Source organism: Chlamydotis macqueenii, chromosome Z (assembly GCF_036417535.1).
Source record: "Chlamydotis macqueenii isolate bChlMac1 chromosome Z, bChlMac1.mat, whole genome shotgun sequence".
Lineage (NCBI taxonomy): Eukaryota > Metazoa > Chordata > Aves > Otidiformes > Otididae > Chlamydotis > Chlamydotis macqueenii.
Genome location: NC_141593.1, coordinates 28,994,938 through 29,013,436, shown reverse-complemented (window position 1 = coordinate 29,013,436; position 18,499 = coordinate 28,994,938). Strand labels below are relative to the sequence as shown.

Genomic DNA, 18,499 nt, shown 5'->3' with positions numbered 1-18,499 from the left:
GAAATTTGTTCTCTAGAACAATTAAAGATCCCTTATTATGTCAAATGTTGGGAGAAATAGAAAGAACACTACCTATAACAACATTTAAACTTCATTGGGATGGTATTTTGTCATACAAAAGAAAACAAAATTTTCAGGAAATCTGCTCTGAGAAGGAGATGCCTTTTATGTGTGTGAAGGGGTAATTAAACTAGCTTCATTTTTATTTCCACTATAGTAGAGTAGTTTGAGTATACATTTACGTGCTTATATTTATATGCATATTTTCCATTTTGCCATGTACTTCTCAAAATTTAACAGCAGCATTCAACTCTGTTCAAATAAGTGGTGGTAACTTTCATGTAAGGTTACCGGAAAGTCATATGAAAAGACGGCAAACTAACACAAATCAAGAAGTGATTTCATAAGAGCTTGTGTTAGAAATTCTAAAAAACTGAAGTCTGATAACAGGCAATCTGTTAGCGGTCTTTGTCTTACAGACTTGCCTCTCTCTAAATGCTAGGAATAAAGAGAAGTGCTTCTTCATTCCAAAATAATTAGCTTAATGAAAACTTTAAAAAAATACATTAAACTCCATCACCTTTGTTGTTCGAGAGCACGCGATATACTACATTTACATTGGTACATGTACGATCCTTTCAAGTGATGAACACTACAGATGGCTATCCTGGGAAGGCGACAAGGTTGTTATGTTCTACCCCTTTAAACAGATCAGCTCTTTTCAGTAGCAATTTAAACACCAGTAACTAATTTTAGGTATTATATAAAAGAAAATCTTGGCAGGCATGTGCCATTCATTGTATTTGGTTATTTTATTTTCACTATCCAAACTCAAAAGAAATGCACAGTTAAGTTTCACGTATCAATACATAGTTTTCTAAAAAATATCCCCTTCATATTCTCTTCAATAAACCATGTGTTTAAATGTTTACAGTCCAACTATAAGTAGCAGATGTCATCTTTTTTTTTTTCCTCCTCCCTAAAGAGACTTTTTCTACTTTAATATAAAGTATTGTAAGCCTCTTACTCAAAAAGCAAAATGCAGAAAAAACTTCTTAGCCAAACACCTTTTCAAAATTGCTGTCTGGCATGGCATAACCTTAAGCAGTTTCTTTTGGTATAGTAATTTTTGTATTTTTTTAGTCAGGTTAGGTCTCTGTATTTTAGATTTAAGGCAGACAATACACAGTTTAGAAATATATTATCACATATTTGTCATGGTATGGCATTTTCAGCAGACATCAGTTTTTCATAAATCACTGTGTATTTCATATTTTAGAAAACTTCTTCAGTGTTGAACATCAGCCTTTTCCTTGTTGTTGTTCTCTGCTTCCACTTCTGCTCTGAGAACTCTCCTGCAGGTGTTTATGATCACACTCTCCTGAAAAGCTTGCTTTCTTTACATAAGTTACATTTCTTCACACTTCATACAGTAACATCTTTTCCTGTACATTTCAAGGCAGTTGGTCAACATCTCTGCTAAATGCAACAATTAAAAACTTAATTTCTGGAAAAAAAATTAAAATAATTTTTACAGTTCTATTCATCTGTATGTTCAGTAACAATTATCTCAACTATGGAAGCTTTTAATCAATAGTAGGACTTGACAAGAATATGGGTTCCTTTTCCTGAAAATTCATTCCTCCTCTGGCTTATTACATGACTGTTGCAAGATTGTGGAATATATTTTCAAACAAATTTTAAAACTTAACATATTTATAGTGACAGAAAACAAACCAATATTATACTAGACAATATTTGTTTGCAGAGATTCTATAAGATATATTGCGCACTTACAGAAAAACTATTTCACTTAAAATATAAGTGCAAAGCAGTAGTTAATATTTCAATTCTACATTGTAGCAGCAGTCAGGTATACCTAAACCAGCACTTTTGTACAAAAAAAAAAAAAAAAAAAAAAATCACAGCATTTTGGGTAGCATAATGATTACACTAAAATATGACAAACGCAATACCAACCAAAGAAAGTTTTTAAAACAAAGAGCTGGGTGTGTTAATACAGAGGCTATATAAAAAGATGGCATTACACAATGCTACTGTAGATCTGAGAGCTTTCAAAATGCAGTGTTTTGGGTTTTTTTTTAAGGTTACTACAATTGGTAGTAGCCAACTCAGTAAAATCACTGCATTTATATCCTCAACAGCTTTTTGAGAAAACCCTTTAGTCTGCTCTAGGACCTAAACATGGCTGCTGCAGATGACCACACATCCTCTGAGAGTCCTAAGCACTATTTGGTCCAATCCACCCAGCTAAGAATATTCATCCCAAATGATCAAGCCCTTTGCACAGACTTGTTACAAAAGCAATATGTTCCTGACCAACAGCACAAAATTATACTGCTGTGTAAAGATATGGCTTTCTCTGAAAACTATGCAGTATTACGTAAAAAAAAAAAAAAAAATAATCACAAGACACTTAAAAATTATCCTTGAGTCAACGCTATATTTATGCAATCAAATAGACTATGTAATCAGTCATACTATAGCAGAACAAGAAAGACTTTTTATTCACTTGAAAAAATATCGGACTGGAAGATTTCTTCATTGCATTACACAAACTTCCCTGAGATTTTTACATAAATTATGTTTAGTCTACTATATATTGGAAACCAGTTAGCTACTGAGTGTCATACACTGCAAATTTTACATAATTCCTGCATATGTTATCCAGCTAAAATGCTGTTTCAATGCTTTAAAGCTTTATCTTCTTTTGTTACAAAAAACATGTACACACAACTGAGACTACAAATGCAAAGACTTTTTTTTGCACAAAATGTTAAATCTTCAAAGCAATGTATACAAATGGAGAAAATAGACATTAAGTTGAACAAAGCACTTCAAAGTTCTTTGCAGCTTAAAAACTGATCATGAAATTAGTTTTTAAAAATATCTACGCAAGTGCTTGGTGGCAAGAAAACCAACAGAAATACTATTAAATGCAATGGGCAGAAAGAGGGCTGATGCTGCCCTCCCTATTTAGCAATCGCCCTCCCTATTTAGCAATCTCCCATATTATAAAAATCATTATTTTATATGAGTGATTGTGGGAGAGAAACATCATAGTGGTACAAAACATTGCTATACTGGCACTACGATACACTAAGGACTTAAATTTTTTTATTTTTTAAAGTTGAGGTACTCAAAACTTCTGATAAGATGGATGTAGTTAACAAAAAAATCTTAAGGAGGCTCCACAGTGAGAGCAACTCCTCTGTTTCACTGACTCACTGACACAAATTTTAAAAATGAACACTTCACTTTAAATACAAATCTGGACATCAGGTCAGTTTGTCAAGTTGTATATCCCCTTAAGTGAACTTAACTCAGCAAAAGTGCAAGAAGAACAAGCATTGTACTTTGCAAACAATAATGCTTCACTAAAAACAAAAAAGATATTATTTGAACTAAAAATAAGCAAAACACGCAACTTTACTGCTTTGAGATATGAGATTATCCCCAAGTTTTATGCCTAGAGGCAAAACCGAAGAGCTGTCTTATCCATAAATTTTTGGTAGACTTTTTTCAAAAGCCGAATTATACAGCATAAGTAATCTGTTCAGGTAGTTCTGATCTCCTTCCATGTCCTTGCCCTCTGTTGGATGTGGAGCAATTGCACTTGTATTTCCTCCTTCCAAATAGTCTTACGTTGGGTACTGCCACAGAAAGAAACGGGAGGTAACTCAGGCCATTTCATTACAAAATAGACTTGACGAGGTTGCGACTGGCCATATCAGATACTGGGCCATAAGCTTTCTTTTTTTTTGTGTACTAGAAGGAAGGTGTAAGGTGATCATCCTTACAGCGAAGTGAGGAACTGTGAAATGGAGGGCATGTGCTGTATCTTTAACTCTGCTTTTAAAAGTTCGCAACTTACAGATACGCTTATGACTGCATGAAAATTAGGAAGATGGAAAGAATAAAAGAGCAGCACTTAAAAGCAGTATGTCTAGCTTTTTCATATTCAGAAACAAACTGAAGACACTGCCTTGTATAAAATGGCTTCATTTCTACTTGTTATCACTGCATCTTCAGTTATATAAAGGGAACTGAATACTTACTCAACAAAGGAAAAGAAGAGTAAGAAAAACTAGGCAACATGTTTGCTTTTTCATTTTAGAGTAAAAATTTTACAAGGATGAGTAGGTTTTCTGGCTCTCCAAATTAAGAACAATTTGCCCCTTTTCCCTCAAAATACTTACAGTACATCACACAGCCTATTATATCTCTTTGCGTATATTGCTGGCTGATAACTGATTCAGACAGGCACATTAAAAGTTTCTGGGTTACATAACCACTTCTATTTTGTTATACAGAGAAGCCATTTCTGCATTAACAATGAAAAAATTATAAGACTGTATTAACAAAACACAAGCCCTTGTGCAACACACAAAACAGGGTGCCAAGTCGCTATATACTCAGTGTGAAAAGACTTCTAGAAGTTTTCTCTGTGCATCTCCATTTCAACAAGGAAAGACATTGTCTTTTCGTCTCTTAATCTCACCACATTTTAAGTCACCTATTTTTTGCATTGCCAAGTAAGGCAAATTACTGGTGTTGTAGACTGACCACCTATTAGATTATTTTATTTAGAAAAATAATTTCTCTCCCCAATGAGAATTTCAACATGTTCTCATAGTAACAAATATATCCTGATAAAGAAAACCAGCAGGATTCCTCAGTATGCAGATTGACATAGGATATTTGCCACACAGATTTTACTTCCAGCAAGGGTAAGATGCACATGTGTACATATGTTAATTATACACAGCAGACCAAGTATATTTTGTTCTGCATTCCAACACATCCTCTGAAGGAGGGACAATTTTCTCATCCACCCATGTTGTCCCTTATATGATCCACTCGCTGAGCAAGATCCCTAAAGGTAGGGCGCTGGGTAACATTATTGTTCCAGCATTCTTTCATGATAGCGTAAATCTGGAGGAGAAAAAAAGAGAATCAGTAGTAGGTAAACAGATGCTACAAACAGTTACTTTGAATTGGTCTAAAGAACATGCAACATAACTTAATGCTTCCAAGCAACAGTGGCACAAGCGTGTGCCTGAAGTCTTGCTATACCATTTACCTGCTTGATCCCAATGACAGTAAGAAGTGAGGATAGCTAGCTCTGCAAAAGCCCTTATTATAAAAGGAGATTTTTTTTTTTTAAAGTTAGTATGGAAATTGAGTCAGTTTGTTTTTGAAACTTTAAGAGACTTAATGTTGGTTTGCTAAGTTTTTATAGTCTTGCTTGCTCTTATTTTTTGGAAAGCTGAAAAGTGTTTAAAATCACAGACTCCTTAAAAGTCTGACAAAAAAATCAGATTTATACACAGCAACTCTAAATTAAGCTTCCCCTGCAATGTTAACATAGACTTCTCCACATCTGTATATTAAATTTTTAATTATTCTTCGTATATACTCAGAAATAAACCAGAAAAGTTACTGTGCAAACTGAACTCACTTGTAGTATAAGTAGATGTAAATGGTTTTTTGAACAGATTTCTATTACAATAGGCAAGACAACAGTTTTTTCTTTTCCTAAACATGTACCCAGCACCTGGTCACAAAACAACTTGCCTAGCTCTTCAGCTGCACTCTCCTCACTAATTTAACCCAGATCATCATTATCAACTTCTCATACTTCAGCAATTTTTTACATGTTGCTTAAGGACAATCTGCACAGCTCCCAGGAAAAAAAAAAGTTGTATCAGTTCCTTATTTTTCAGCAAATCTGAAACTCCTGCATTGATCAAGCTGCTTTAGATCCAAGTCTCAAGCAGCCTGTAAGCTACAGACATCTGGAAGATTCAATATCTGTGATGACTGGCCTTTCAGGCTTTTTAGAAAAGACAGGCAGGGAAGACGAGGAGGGGGTGTCGCTCTCTATGTCAGCAACCGGCTGGAGTGCGTGGAGCTCTGCCTGGGGATGGGGGAGGAGCTGACAGAGAGCTTATGGGTTAAGATCAGAGGACAGGGACGGACGGGGGACGTTACGGTGGGGATCTGTTACAGGCCGCCTGGCCAGGAGGACAGAGCGGACGAGGCGCTCTATAGCCAGATAGGAGCAGCCTCACAGCGGTCACGAGCCCTGGTCCTCATGGGGGACTTCAACCACCCTGACATCTGTTGGAGAGACAACACGGCAGGGCACAGGCAGTCCAGGAGGTTCCTGGAATGCGTGGATGACAACTTCCTCCTGCAGGCGATAGAGGAGCCGACAAGGAGGGGTGCCATGCTGGACCTTGTGCTCACCAACAGGGAGGGGCTGGTGGGGGACGTGAAACTGATGGACAGCCTTGGCTGCAGTGACCATGACGCGGTGGAGTTCAAGATCCACGGGGCGGCAAGGAAACTGCACAGTAAGCTCTCTGCCCTAGATTTCAGGAAGGCGGACTTCGGCCTCTTCAGGAACCTCATGGGCCAAGTGCCATGGGAGGCGGCCCTGGAGGGAAGAGGGGCCCAGGAAAGTTGGTCCATATTTAAGGAGCACCTCCTCCAAGCTCAGCAGAGGTGCATCCCGATGAAGAAAAAGTCGGGCAAAAAGGCCAGGTGGCCAGCGTGGATGAGCAAGGAGCTCCTGGACCAACTGAAAGTGAAGAGGAAAGCCTATAGAGGGTGGAAGCTGGGACAGGTAGCCTGGGAGGACTACCGAGTGACTGTGCAAGCGGCCAGGGATAGGGTGAGGAAGGCTAAAGCCCTGATGGAATCGAATCTGGCCAGGGATATAAAAAGTAACAAGAAAAGCTTTTACAGGTACGTAGGGGACAAAAGAAAATCCAAGGAGAATGTAGGCCCCCTCCGGAAGGTAACGGGTGTCGTGGTTACCCGGGATGTGGAGAAGGCTGAGGTACTCAATGACTTTTTTGCCTCAGTCTTCACTGATAAGAACTCTTGTCTCCCCACCCAAGCTGTGGAAGGCACAGGCAGGGACTGCAAGGATGAAGAACCGCCCACAGTGCTCGAAGAGCAGGTTTGAGATCATTTAAGGAACTTGAAGGTGCACAAGTCCATGGGGCCTGATGAGATCCATCCGCGCGTCCTGAGGGAACTGGCGGATGAAGTTGCCAAGCCACTGGCCATCATATTTGAGAAGTCGTGGCGGTCTGGTGAGGTCCCCGATGACTGGAAGAGAGGGAACATAACCCCCATTTTTAAAAAGGGGAACAAGGAAGACCCGGGCAACTACAGGCCAGTCAGCCTCACCTCTGTGCCTGACAAGGTCATGGAGCAGATTCTCCTGGAAACCATGCTAAGGCACATGGAGAGCAAGGAGGTGGTTGATGACAGCCAACATGGCTTCACCAAGGGCAGATCATGCCTGACCTATTTGGTGGCCTTCTATGACGGGGTAACAGCATCGGTGGACAAGGGACGGGCAACGGATATCATCTACCTGGACTTGTGCAAGGCATTTGACACTGTCCCGCACAACATCCTTCTCTCTAAACTAGAGAGGCATGGGTTCGATGGATGGACCACTCGGTGGATAAGGAGTTGGCTGGATGGCCGCACTCAGAGAGCGGTGGTCAACGGCTCAATGTCCAAGTGGAGACCGGTCACCAGTGGCGTCCCTCAGGGGTCTGTGTTGGGCCCGGCCCTGTTCAACATCTTTGTCGGCGACATGGACAGTGGGATAGAGTGCACCCTCAGCAAGTTCGCCGATGACACCAAGCTGTGTGGTGCCGTCGACTCGCTGGAAGGGAGGGATGCCATCCAGAGGGACCTTGACAGGCTGGAGAGGTGGGCCCGTGCCAACCTCATGAAGTTCAACCAGGCCAAGTGCAAGGTCCTGCATCTGGGTCGTGGCAATCCCAAGCACAAATACAGGCTGGGCGGGGATTGGATCGAGAGCAGCCCTGAGGAGAAAGACCTGGGAGTGTTGGTAGACGAGAGGTTCAACATGAGTGGGCAATGCGCCCTTGCGGCCCAGAAGGCCAACCGCATCAAGAGGAGCCTGGCCAGCAGGTCAAGGGAGGTGATTCTGCCCCTCTACTCTGCCCTGGTGAGACCCCACCTGGAGTACTGCATCCAGTTCTGGAGTCCCCAACACAAGAAAGACATGGACCAGTTGGAAAGGGTCCAGAGGAGGGCCACGAAGATGATCAGAGGGCTGGAGCACTTCTCCTATGAGGACAGGCTGAGAGAGTTGGGGCTGTTCAGCCTGGAGAAGAGGAGGCTCCGGGGAGACCTGATAGCGGTCTTCCAATACCTCAAGGGGGCCTACAGGAAAGATGGGGAGAAGCTGTTCAGTAGGGCCTGTTGTGATAGAACAAGGGGTAATGGGTTTAAATTAGAAGGAGGTAGGTTTAGATTAGATATGAGAAAAAAATTTTTTACAATGAGAGTTGTAGAGCACTGGAACAGGTTGCCCAGAGAGGTGGTGGATGCCCCATCCCTGGAATCGTTCAAGGCCAGGCTGGATGAGGCTCTGAGCAACCTGATCTAGTCAGGGATGTCCCTGCTTCTTGCAGGGGGGCTGGACTAGATGACCGTTCAAGGTCCCTTCCAACTCTAACTATTCTATGATTCTATGAAATAGGAAAAGCACAGTTTCTGACAAAAGAGAGACATTTCCATCTTGCTTTGATATCTGAAGAAATGTCAGACATTGAAACCTTTGCATTACTTTAGATACCGTTTCAGTAAAAAAGATTATGTACTATCTTATACATTTGACATTTAGGTTATCTACAAAAAGCCAAACCTTTGCAATTCAACAACTGTTGTACTGATACATATAATGCAAGAAAGGTTACTTCAGAGACTTCTCTTTTGATTCTCTATAGATTATTTCTTCCCCCACGGCTTCCCTGCTTCACCTGTATCATTCTTTCTCTTCTCTGCTAGACTACTTGACCCTGATCTTTCCTCTGTTTCCAGTTTTGAATGGATTATTTCTCAACTTACTGCCAAGTGTGCTTGATTTTAAAGGGATGCAGCTTCTATAGCTACGTTGAGGATAAAAGGAGGACTAGGGAAAAATGTGGGCCCTCTCCAAAAGGAAATGGGAGACGTGGTTACGCAGAACATGGAGTAGGCTGAGGTACTCAATGACTTTTTTTGCCTTGGTCTTCACTGGCAAGTGCTCTAGCCACACTGCCCAAGTTGTGGAAGGCAAAAGCAGGGACTGGGAGAATGAAGAACTGCCCACTGTAGTAGAAGAGCTGGTTTGAGAACACCTAAGGAACCTGAAGGTGCACAAGTCCATGGGACCTGATGAGATACATCCTCGGGTCCTGAGGGAACTGGTGAATGAAGTTGCTAAGTCACTATCCATTATATTTGAGAAGTTGTGTCAGGCTGGTGAGACTACATTGACTGGAAAAGGGAAAACATAACCCCCATTTTTCAAAAGCGAAATAAGGAAGACCCGGGCAACTACAGGCCAGTCAATCTCACCTCTGTGCCTGGCAAGGTCATGGAGCAGATCCTCCTGGAAAGCATGCTAAGGCACATGGCACATAAGGAGGTGATTGGTGACAGCCAGCATGGCTTCACTAAGGGCAAATTGTGCCTAACCAATTTAGTACCTTCTACAATGGCATTACAGCATCAGTGGACAGGGGATGACCAACTGATGTCATCTACCTGGATCTGTGGAAAGAATTTGACACAACTCCGCATGATACCCTTGTCTCTAAACTGGAGAGACATGGATTTGACAGACAGAACACTTGGATAAGGAACTGGCTGGATGGCCGCACTCAAAGAGTTGTGGTCAATGACTTGATGTCCAAGAGGAGACCAGTGACGAGCAGTGTTCCTCAGGGATTGGTACTGGGACTGGCGCTGTTTAACATCTTTGTCAGCAACGTGGACAGTGGGACAGAGTGCACCCTCAGGAAGTTCGATGATGACACCAAGGTGTATGGCATGGCACGCTGGAGGGAAGGGATGCCATCCAGAGAGCCCTGACAGGCTGGAGAGGTGGTCCTGTGCAAACCTCAGGAATTTCAACAAGGCCAGATGCAAGGTCCTACACATGGGTCGTGGCAATCCTAAGCACAAATACAGGCTGGGCGGAGAATGGATCGAGAGCAGCCCTGAGGAGAAGGATTTCGGGATGATGGCGGATGAGAAGCTCAACATGAACTGGCAATGTGTGCTTGCAGCCCGGAAAGCCAACTGCATCCTGAGCTGCATCAAAAGAAGCATGGCCAGTAGGTTGAGGGAGGGGATTCTGACCCTCTGCTTTGCTCTCGTGAGACCCCACCTGGAGTACTGCATCCAGCTCTGGAGCCTCTAACATAAGAAGGACATGGACCTGTTGGACCAAGTCCAGAAGAGGGCCACAAAGATGATGAGAAGGCTGGAGCACCTCTCCTGTGAGGACAGGCTGAGAGAGTTGGGGCTGTTCAGCCTGGAGAAGAGAAGACTCTGGGGACACCTTATAATGGACTTCCAGTACCTAAAGGGTGCTTATAAGAAAGATGAGGAGAAGTTATTTACCAGGCCTTGTTATGACAGGATGAGGAGTAATGGTTTTAAAATAGAAGGAGGTAGATTCAGACTTCATAGAAAAAAGACATTTTTTCCAATGAGGGTGGTAGAACCCTGGCACAGGTTGCCCAGAGAGGCTGTTGATGCCCCATCCCTGGAAAGATTTAAGGCCAAGTTGGACAGGGCTCTGAGCAACCTGGTGTAGTTGGAGATGTCCCTGCTCCGTGCAGAGGGGTTGGACTAGATGACCTTTAAAGGTCCCTTCGAACCTGACCCATTCCATGATTCTAGGAATTGATCTGAGCTGAAAGTTACACACGTTAAAAAGCCTAATTATTTTACTTACATTCTTTCCCTACTGATTCATCCACCCAGCCCTAATGGTTTGACCTAAGCTTGCACATTCTGAAGAATAGAGAACTGCAAGACTTACAAGCAGTATGAAAGTGTTTTTTAAAACATTTTGAGTATTAGCAAAAACAAAAGGACACTGAACTAATTTGAGTGCTCTGAGGATGGCTTTACAGACATATATGCTTCAGTACTTATGAAAAAGATAAACACAAATCTGATAGCCCTAAACATAAATAAATCAGATTGCTATATTTAACTGTGCCTACAGTCTGCAGGTAGCTCTTGGATGAGCATGCTTGACAGTGAATAATACACATTATAAACATGGGTACTCCTACGCTTAAGGAGTGAAGACCAACTGAAGGAAAATAATAAAGATAGGGAGTTCTTTAAATCTTGGAATTAAATGTGAAAATCCTCACATAGCTATTAAGATGCTAAATGTTACAGACTTCAAAAGAATTCACAGTTCATGGCTTTGAACAAGAATCTCTATACGGGACTTCCACGGAACAAGTTCTATATACTCATCTCATTGCCTTAATAAATCTGTATTTTTGAAATAGAAGCCTGAGTGCCCCAGTCAGCAGTCAGTCATAATAGTCCTACTTCATAGAAAGACTACATTCTAGGCTCCTGAGGGAATCAATCTAAAGAATCAGAAAAGAAATGTGATTATACTCATCATGCAGCTGTTAAAATAACAGCACAGCCATTCCGCTTACATAAATACTTCAGTAATCCAAGCAGAACGAAACACAAGGCTTGCATTTACCGGGTACTTGCCCTAACTGACCACCTTTCAGACTATAACAACATATTAATACAATACTTCACCTCATCAGGGCATCCATCTGGTCTTGGCAGTCGTCCATTATTCTTCAAAAGCTCTATCAAATGAAATACAATCATCTGCCCTTGTTTATCATTGCCAATCATGCGCATGAATTCCTGAAACAGAAAGACGACTGTCATAAATAATTTTTAAAGGAAAAACAGATGCTGCAATATAATTACCAAGGGATAATTCCTTGTAAGAAGAAATTATAAGAATAAAGAGAATAGTATATAAAACTGATAAAACTATAAATTACAAGTCCAGAGAATATATCAATAATTATAGATTTTTTTTGTGCATGTGGATAAAAATAGGATGTTACAACTTAAAGCAATAAGAGAAAAATCTTTACAAATGTAATCATCATCTGAATGATTAACTAGTTTTAAAAGATAAACCTCACAGCTAATTCTGAAGAGCTCCCTAAAACATTAGAACAAGATCTTGATGCTTTGAGAAATCCCAGTCAAACAGAAAACAGGTATTATCATACTAATGTATAAAAAAAAAAAAAAAAAGATTACAGGACTAATAAGTAACCACAGGCCAGAAACAGTAGCACAATTAAAGGCAGTAAATATGGCTTAGGTAAATCTTGCTATCCAAAAATCAACATAAACCAAAAAGTAGATTAAAATCTCACTCAGCTTGCCAGAGATCAAAAGTACATGAGTAAGCACTATTAACTGAAAACAACTTCTAAGCACAACATAAGGGAAATATTTCTCTTCCATCACTACATAAATTTCTTTAATGATTCTTGACATGAAAATGTGAAACAACTGTTGGTAGAATGTGCAAATGGCCAAAGCTGGGGAAACAACGTATAATTATAAAGACTACGACAGTTAACTAGACTGCTTCAGCTAACTGGTAAAATTGTTTTTTCTTGATACGTATCAACAGGATAACTAACCTGATGAAGCGGTGAATGCACATGTAGAGTTGATTTAGTCAAAGTATATTCCACCTGAGCCCAAGACTTACTCTACCACTCTCCATTTCATAGTTCTTCTGAAGAACTCTAGGTGTCTGCAATGTTTATGTTATGCAGGAAGAGCTGTCCCTGCCTTGAGAGTTCTTCCTCAAAAGGTTAGTCACTGTATTGAATACTAAAAAGTCCACTGAGGTCAATGCAGAGATCTTCCAAGCGCATTTTTGGCTATCATCATTGTTCAGCTCTCAAAACTACTTTTGCCAGGACTGAGACACTGGCCAAGATGAGGACAGCTCCAGTAAACAAAAAAGGCTCAACACTCCTCTGTTATGCCTGCAGAGGACTACTAGGTATAAGTAAGATCATTAATGTCTTTTCCAAGTGGACAACTGTTATTTAGTGTACAAGTAGTATTTTTCTCCATCCACTTGTAAATTTGTCTTTAAAGGTGCCTGTTAACGGTTTCCAAAAAGCCACCCCTGTTCTTTTTTGAACTTCAGTAACTAACTTGGGTTCCGGTAACATAACAAAATAACTTTAAGTTGCCTATTTAAATCAAGTTAGTGTTTACATATTTGTTGGCTCAGCCTTAGATTTGGAATAGCATTAAAAATACATGTCATGTTGCAATGAGACAGTTGCATCTGGGATTAACTCTGCACAAAGGATAAGAAAGAACAATCTATAATGAGAGACTTAAAAATCTTTTTGAAACATTTGAGAGTTACAGGATGGATAAGATCTGAACAGACTATTAGGTAATTTTCAGATGTCCCTTCCTTCTTATGGCTTGATACTAATACTTCGTTGCTGCTTCTGACTGGATGCTGCCTCGTGAATAGTAAAGTGTCTCCAGAAAAGAATCAGCAAATATCAGCCTATTTAGGTAGAGAAACAGTCTTTATATTTTCAAAAATTTAAACAAAAAAACCCCAAAACTCTGAGAACATTAACTATGTACTTACAGCTGGTGGGCTTTTGCTTTTGTCAATATACGTGAAGAGTTCATACAAGACCACACCAAAACTCCACACATCTGAGGCCACAGAAAATTTGCTTTCTGTCAGAGATTCTGGAGCATACCTGCAACATAAGGTAAAAGGAATATTGTTGTGTGTAACATGTGTCTTATTGGTTTTGAAGATATTTGTTTTAATAAGATTGATTTTTTTTTTCACGAGTAAGTGTTCTTTGTTTGTTCCAAGTTTGTTTTTTCCCCCAACAAAACTGTAGCTATTTTACTTATCTGCAGTGTGAGTAAACAATATTTTGATGTGATAAGGCCTGAAAAGAAAGTCAATTATAGTCAGTAAGCATTCCTCCATCACTTTCAGCGAGCCTTGAGCTGTGTTCCAGGTACTTCCGGACTTAAATTTTACAAATCCCAATAACATCTACCAAGATGCCATTTTGTATTATTTATCCTTTAGATATGACATTTTTACAGTGCCTAAGGCAGAATAAAATACAGGCTAAAATCACATGTATGGAATGGCATTTTCTTTTGCTATCAGGACATTAAGTGGTTTTAATGACAGTTATCTGCCAACATATTTTCTAAGGTTTTTCTGTGTCTTTATAGAACAGAACCAAAGGATATGTTTTGCACTGAACACAGTCTACCAGTTTCTATTTCATAATTTTCCAGTCTCCCACAGGCTACAAAGAGCGTTCTTTTCCTTTCTAAACTAACTGCAGCTCATTGGAGCACTACTGTATTTTGGAGTAACTTAGACCTTCTCTTGAATGTCAAATACAGATATCTATCAGAATATTCAGTTCAGCACTTTATCCTTGGTAATCACAGTCCATGAGATTTAACTCCACTTGGTCAACACAGGGTCTATTCAACAGATCTCAGACAGAAGGTAGGAACGACCAGAGTTAAATGAACTGAAACATCCAAAACTTTGAAAGCATCCCGAGGAATGAGTCTCTCTACATTTTTTTAAATCTTTTAATATCTTTCCTATTGCACACTATTTCTTTAAAATATTTTGGAAATATGTTGAAAAGTCCCACATGCTGTTCTCCAAAGTCAAACATCATGCATGTGACTTTCACAATACTAGGTAACTGACTTAGAGTTTGCACTTAAAAAATCCCCAATATGCAAAACAACTGGCTGAAACTGCAAAAGCATGTCATGATTTCATATACCAAAAGAAGACTTACCAAAATATAGGGCTCTCACCAGGTTCTTTTACTTTGTAGTATTCTTTGTCTTGTGGCAAGACTTTTGTTAATCCAAAATCTCCAATTTTAACTCTGTTCTCATTCTCCACTAGGATGTTTCTTGTTGCTAAATCCCGGTGAACATATCTTTTTGTACCGAGATACTCCATGCCCTATGCATAAAGTTCACAAACACAATAGGAAAAGAGTTACTTTTACCATTAAGTAGCTGCACTTCCCTAAGGGATAAATCAACCTCAAAGTTAAAACCAAATACAGAGTGTTACCAAAACCAGTGTGCTTGAACATTAGTCTTCTCCGAGGAGTGACTTTTTCCAAGTGCAGAGACTTCCCTTAACTGAAAGGAGACAGACTAAGCACCTGTCAGAGCCAAGTGGTTTTGATTACATAGCTGTATAGCTGTTACAACTTCTTTCTGTGGCCAAATGCAGTTTGATGGTGATAAACAGAAGGAAAAAAAAAATTAGGATTCTTCAAATTTGACAAGCATTTTCTCACTGTATTCTCATATGAGAGTGTTGTTTCCCTTCTGTATGTACCATTATTCACCAATACAATTCTGCTTACTGTTATATTTCCATAGGTTGCTGTAACAAATCATTGGTTCAAGCCATGTCATCTTTTGCTGCTGATGATTCCTTCTTACCAATGCATATCATTATTTTTGCTAACAATAAAATGTGGAAGCAGCCAGTGTGTGTAGTGGCATTACTAAAAAAAAAAAAGGTCTTGCTTACACAGCAATAAATGGTGGACAGAAGTTGACACTAGACAATGTCAAGAGACACCTAACTCACACACGAGAGGAAACACAAAGCAAGCCGTCAGTTTCAGAGATTCATAACAAAGCATCTCATTCCTTCAACACAACTGAAAAGCCATGAATTATGCTAAGAGCATCGTTGAACTCAAAAGTTTTGAACATCAAGGTTATATTATTAATGTCTTTTTACGTTTTGTAAAGTGAGAAACGCCAGAAACAGTTCGACTCAAAGTCTAACCTTCCTCTCAAGCCGTTGTTACCCACCCACACCGCTAGGTGGCAGCGCTGCTTACGCAGATCCCTTCCAAAACCGCTCAGAAATGTCCCGTTCTTTGTTACCCGCTCATCTGCTGCTGTCCTGAAGAACACCAAATCTAACTTTTTCAGAGTGAGACTCCTGGGTTTCTGATACAACCAGTCTACGTAAATTCTATAACTTATTACTACTATATATTGTACTGAAAATAGTTCTAAAGTTTCTCTGATTATTGTATTTTTTTCTGTTAGCCTGGCAAATATATATTCTAAGACACATACTTAATCAAAACCACGCAAATTCTAAGTGGAAATCATCCTGTGACACGACTCTAACAATGGAATTGAGTGCAATTACATGATTTCAAATGTTTCTGTCATTAAAGTTGAGCTCCCCAGCAAGGACACTTAAAGCACTTCAAAAATTTATTCTTAGCCTCTTCTCCTCTCAGCCAGCATTAACAAAATGCAGGGCCAAAAAAGCAAAAAAAGAACAAGCTAAAAATCAGATGTATGGAGAAGTTAACTTCCTTATTTAACATTCTATTGTCAGGATTCTTTCAAGTTGAATATAGAGTCTTATTGCTTGCCACCAGACGAGCTGGACTAATGGCACAAGCTGCACTAGATGACAGCTGTACTAATTCACATCTACAGAAACATCACCACTAGCAAATGCCATCTCTGAAAATTCTGCTTTTCACAGTATTTGATATACACACAAAAAATATCACTTTCAACTCAGGAACCTTTTCCCAATACAGCAGCAAGGAGCCAAAACACAGCAAGCAAGCAAACCCACTCATCTTAATTCTCAGGTAGGACATGCCTTCATTTCTCTCATGTATTTGAGAGAAGAGCAGCAAGGCAGAGGGAGAAAAATTTTCCTATTAAAATACCCAAAACAACAGAGTAACACAAATGTACAGAAGAAAGACGAGATGTGAGATGCTGAAAGAGCAAACATTGCAAGAGAAGCAAAACCAGGTAAACGAAAGGGGGGAAAAGTGATCAGCTAAAACAAGGAAAAGCATTCTGATTCCATTTTGGTGATGTAAGGGACTCACTTTGTTTTTAATCAAGTTGTTTTGGAGTAAGAAAATGAGGCAGATTAGACTGAAATCTTCAAGTGACTGATATAACCTCTGCTTTGCAGGTTATACAGCAACAACAGTGCACAGCAAGACACATAAACTTTAATTCTTAGACTTTGCTTTCCTTGGAGGTGAAGAAAAGACACTTCTTTAAGAGCAAGTCCTATATGTGGACTTCCCACATTTTCATACTGTGTGTACTCATGCTTTATCACATGAAGGCAGGATGTTTTCCCACTTAAGTATCTGCAGAAGGCATATTTTAGATCAGTTACACTTGGTTGGTGCTTGGTACTTAGGAAGCAGCCATTTCATCTGCTATTTTGATTCTTCATCACCATCCTGAAGACCTGTAACGTTTCGATGCTTCTTTCACATTTGTGTATGTACACACAGTTTAAGAACCTTTTCCTTTGTACCTTCTGAATTCAGTTCCTTTATGAAAGCTTCCTGCCATACTTGCACTGCCTGCAAGGGCCAAAATCCACATTCCAGTCCTCCAAACAGATACTTCTGTCTCGGAGACCAGGGTCCTGAGATGTGTTGCCACTGTTGTTCCATTAGGCTTTGGATAAAGCCTTGGATTAGGCCTGAAGACTTATACATGAAAGCTTCACAGCTTCTTATGAGAGTGAACAGGGTAGATACCTTACGACCCTTCAGGTCACAGGTTCACATGGCCACAGAACAAAACACGTAAGTGGCTGCAGCCTTTGTGCATTCAAAAATCCCCTGAAAGATTCACTGTCACCATCCTCCTAGGTGATGCTGAGTGTTACACTCTCCCAGCTCTTCGCTTGAAGGAAGATTGTTTTAGTGACTTACCACCACTGACAACAACAGTTACTTTGTGGCAGAAATAATGACTTCTCATTTTGGAGACAAAGATCAGAGGTTATTTTAACCCTCTTTCAGTGGATGGTCACACATGCAACACTTCCCCTTCCTAAAAAGATTGATCCTTGCCACAGAGTTGTGAACAGTCTTCCAATGTCATTGCACATTGCTTACCCATCAAGAAGTTTTTACTGGAGACTACCTACTAAGCCTTGCTTCAGTGAACCACATGAATAGGTGAGATCACCTGCTGAAGGTGTACGCAGCATCCTTCTGCACATGCCACAGGTTCAGCGGCTAAAAGATTTACTGAGTCCGCCCACTTTCAAGCAGGGAACTATCAAGCTCTGTTCAGCAGTTGAAAGTCTGAATACCTGGAGAAGATCTCAGCTCTGGCAGAGATTCCCCTGCCTGATTCTTGTCAGGCCTTTTCTGCAGATATTGCAGAAGGAAAGTCTGCTCTGAATGTGGCAGGGCACAATTACAAGATGTAAGAACATCTGTGGGCTACATAACCTGAATAATACTTACTAAATTTAAGCAAGTTACTGTTTCCACATCTTTTATGTGGGTACTGGGGAAAGGAATTTTTAAGGTATTTCTGGTACACGCCTTGAAGAAGTGTGTATGGGGGTATCTTTTTTTTTTAAAAAAAAAAAAAAGCTTTTTTCTCTTCCCCGTCCCACCTCCCTTTTTTTTTTTTTCCCTTTCCCAAACTACCACACATGCAATGAAATCTAAAGTGTCTGTAGTTTCCTGTATCT

General features: G+C 40.1%; 1 protein-coding gene across 11 annotated transcripts in view; it reads right to left on the bottom strand.

The window, feature by feature from the left end:
* Positions 1-793: 793 nt before the first annotated feature.
* Positions 794-18,499, bottom strand: part of JAK2 (Janus kinase 2) — a 106,090-nt gene continuing 88,384 nt past the window's right edge. For all 11 annotated transcript variants that reach the window (XM_086771502.1, XM_086771497.1, XM_086771500.1 and 8 more), the window contains 4 exons: positions 14,766-14,938; positions 13,556-13,673; positions 11,653-11,766; positions 794-4,956 (listed from right to left, as the gene is read on the bottom strand). In XM_086771502.1, coding sequence (XP_086627628.1) covers positions 4,849-4,956; positions 11,653-11,766; positions 13,556-13,673; positions 14,766-14,938 — 513 coding nt within the window. In that variant the 3' untranslated portion in view covers positions 794-4,848. The remainder of the gene's footprint in view (positions 4,957-11,652; positions 11,767-13,555; positions 13,674-14,765; positions 14,939-18,499) is intronic.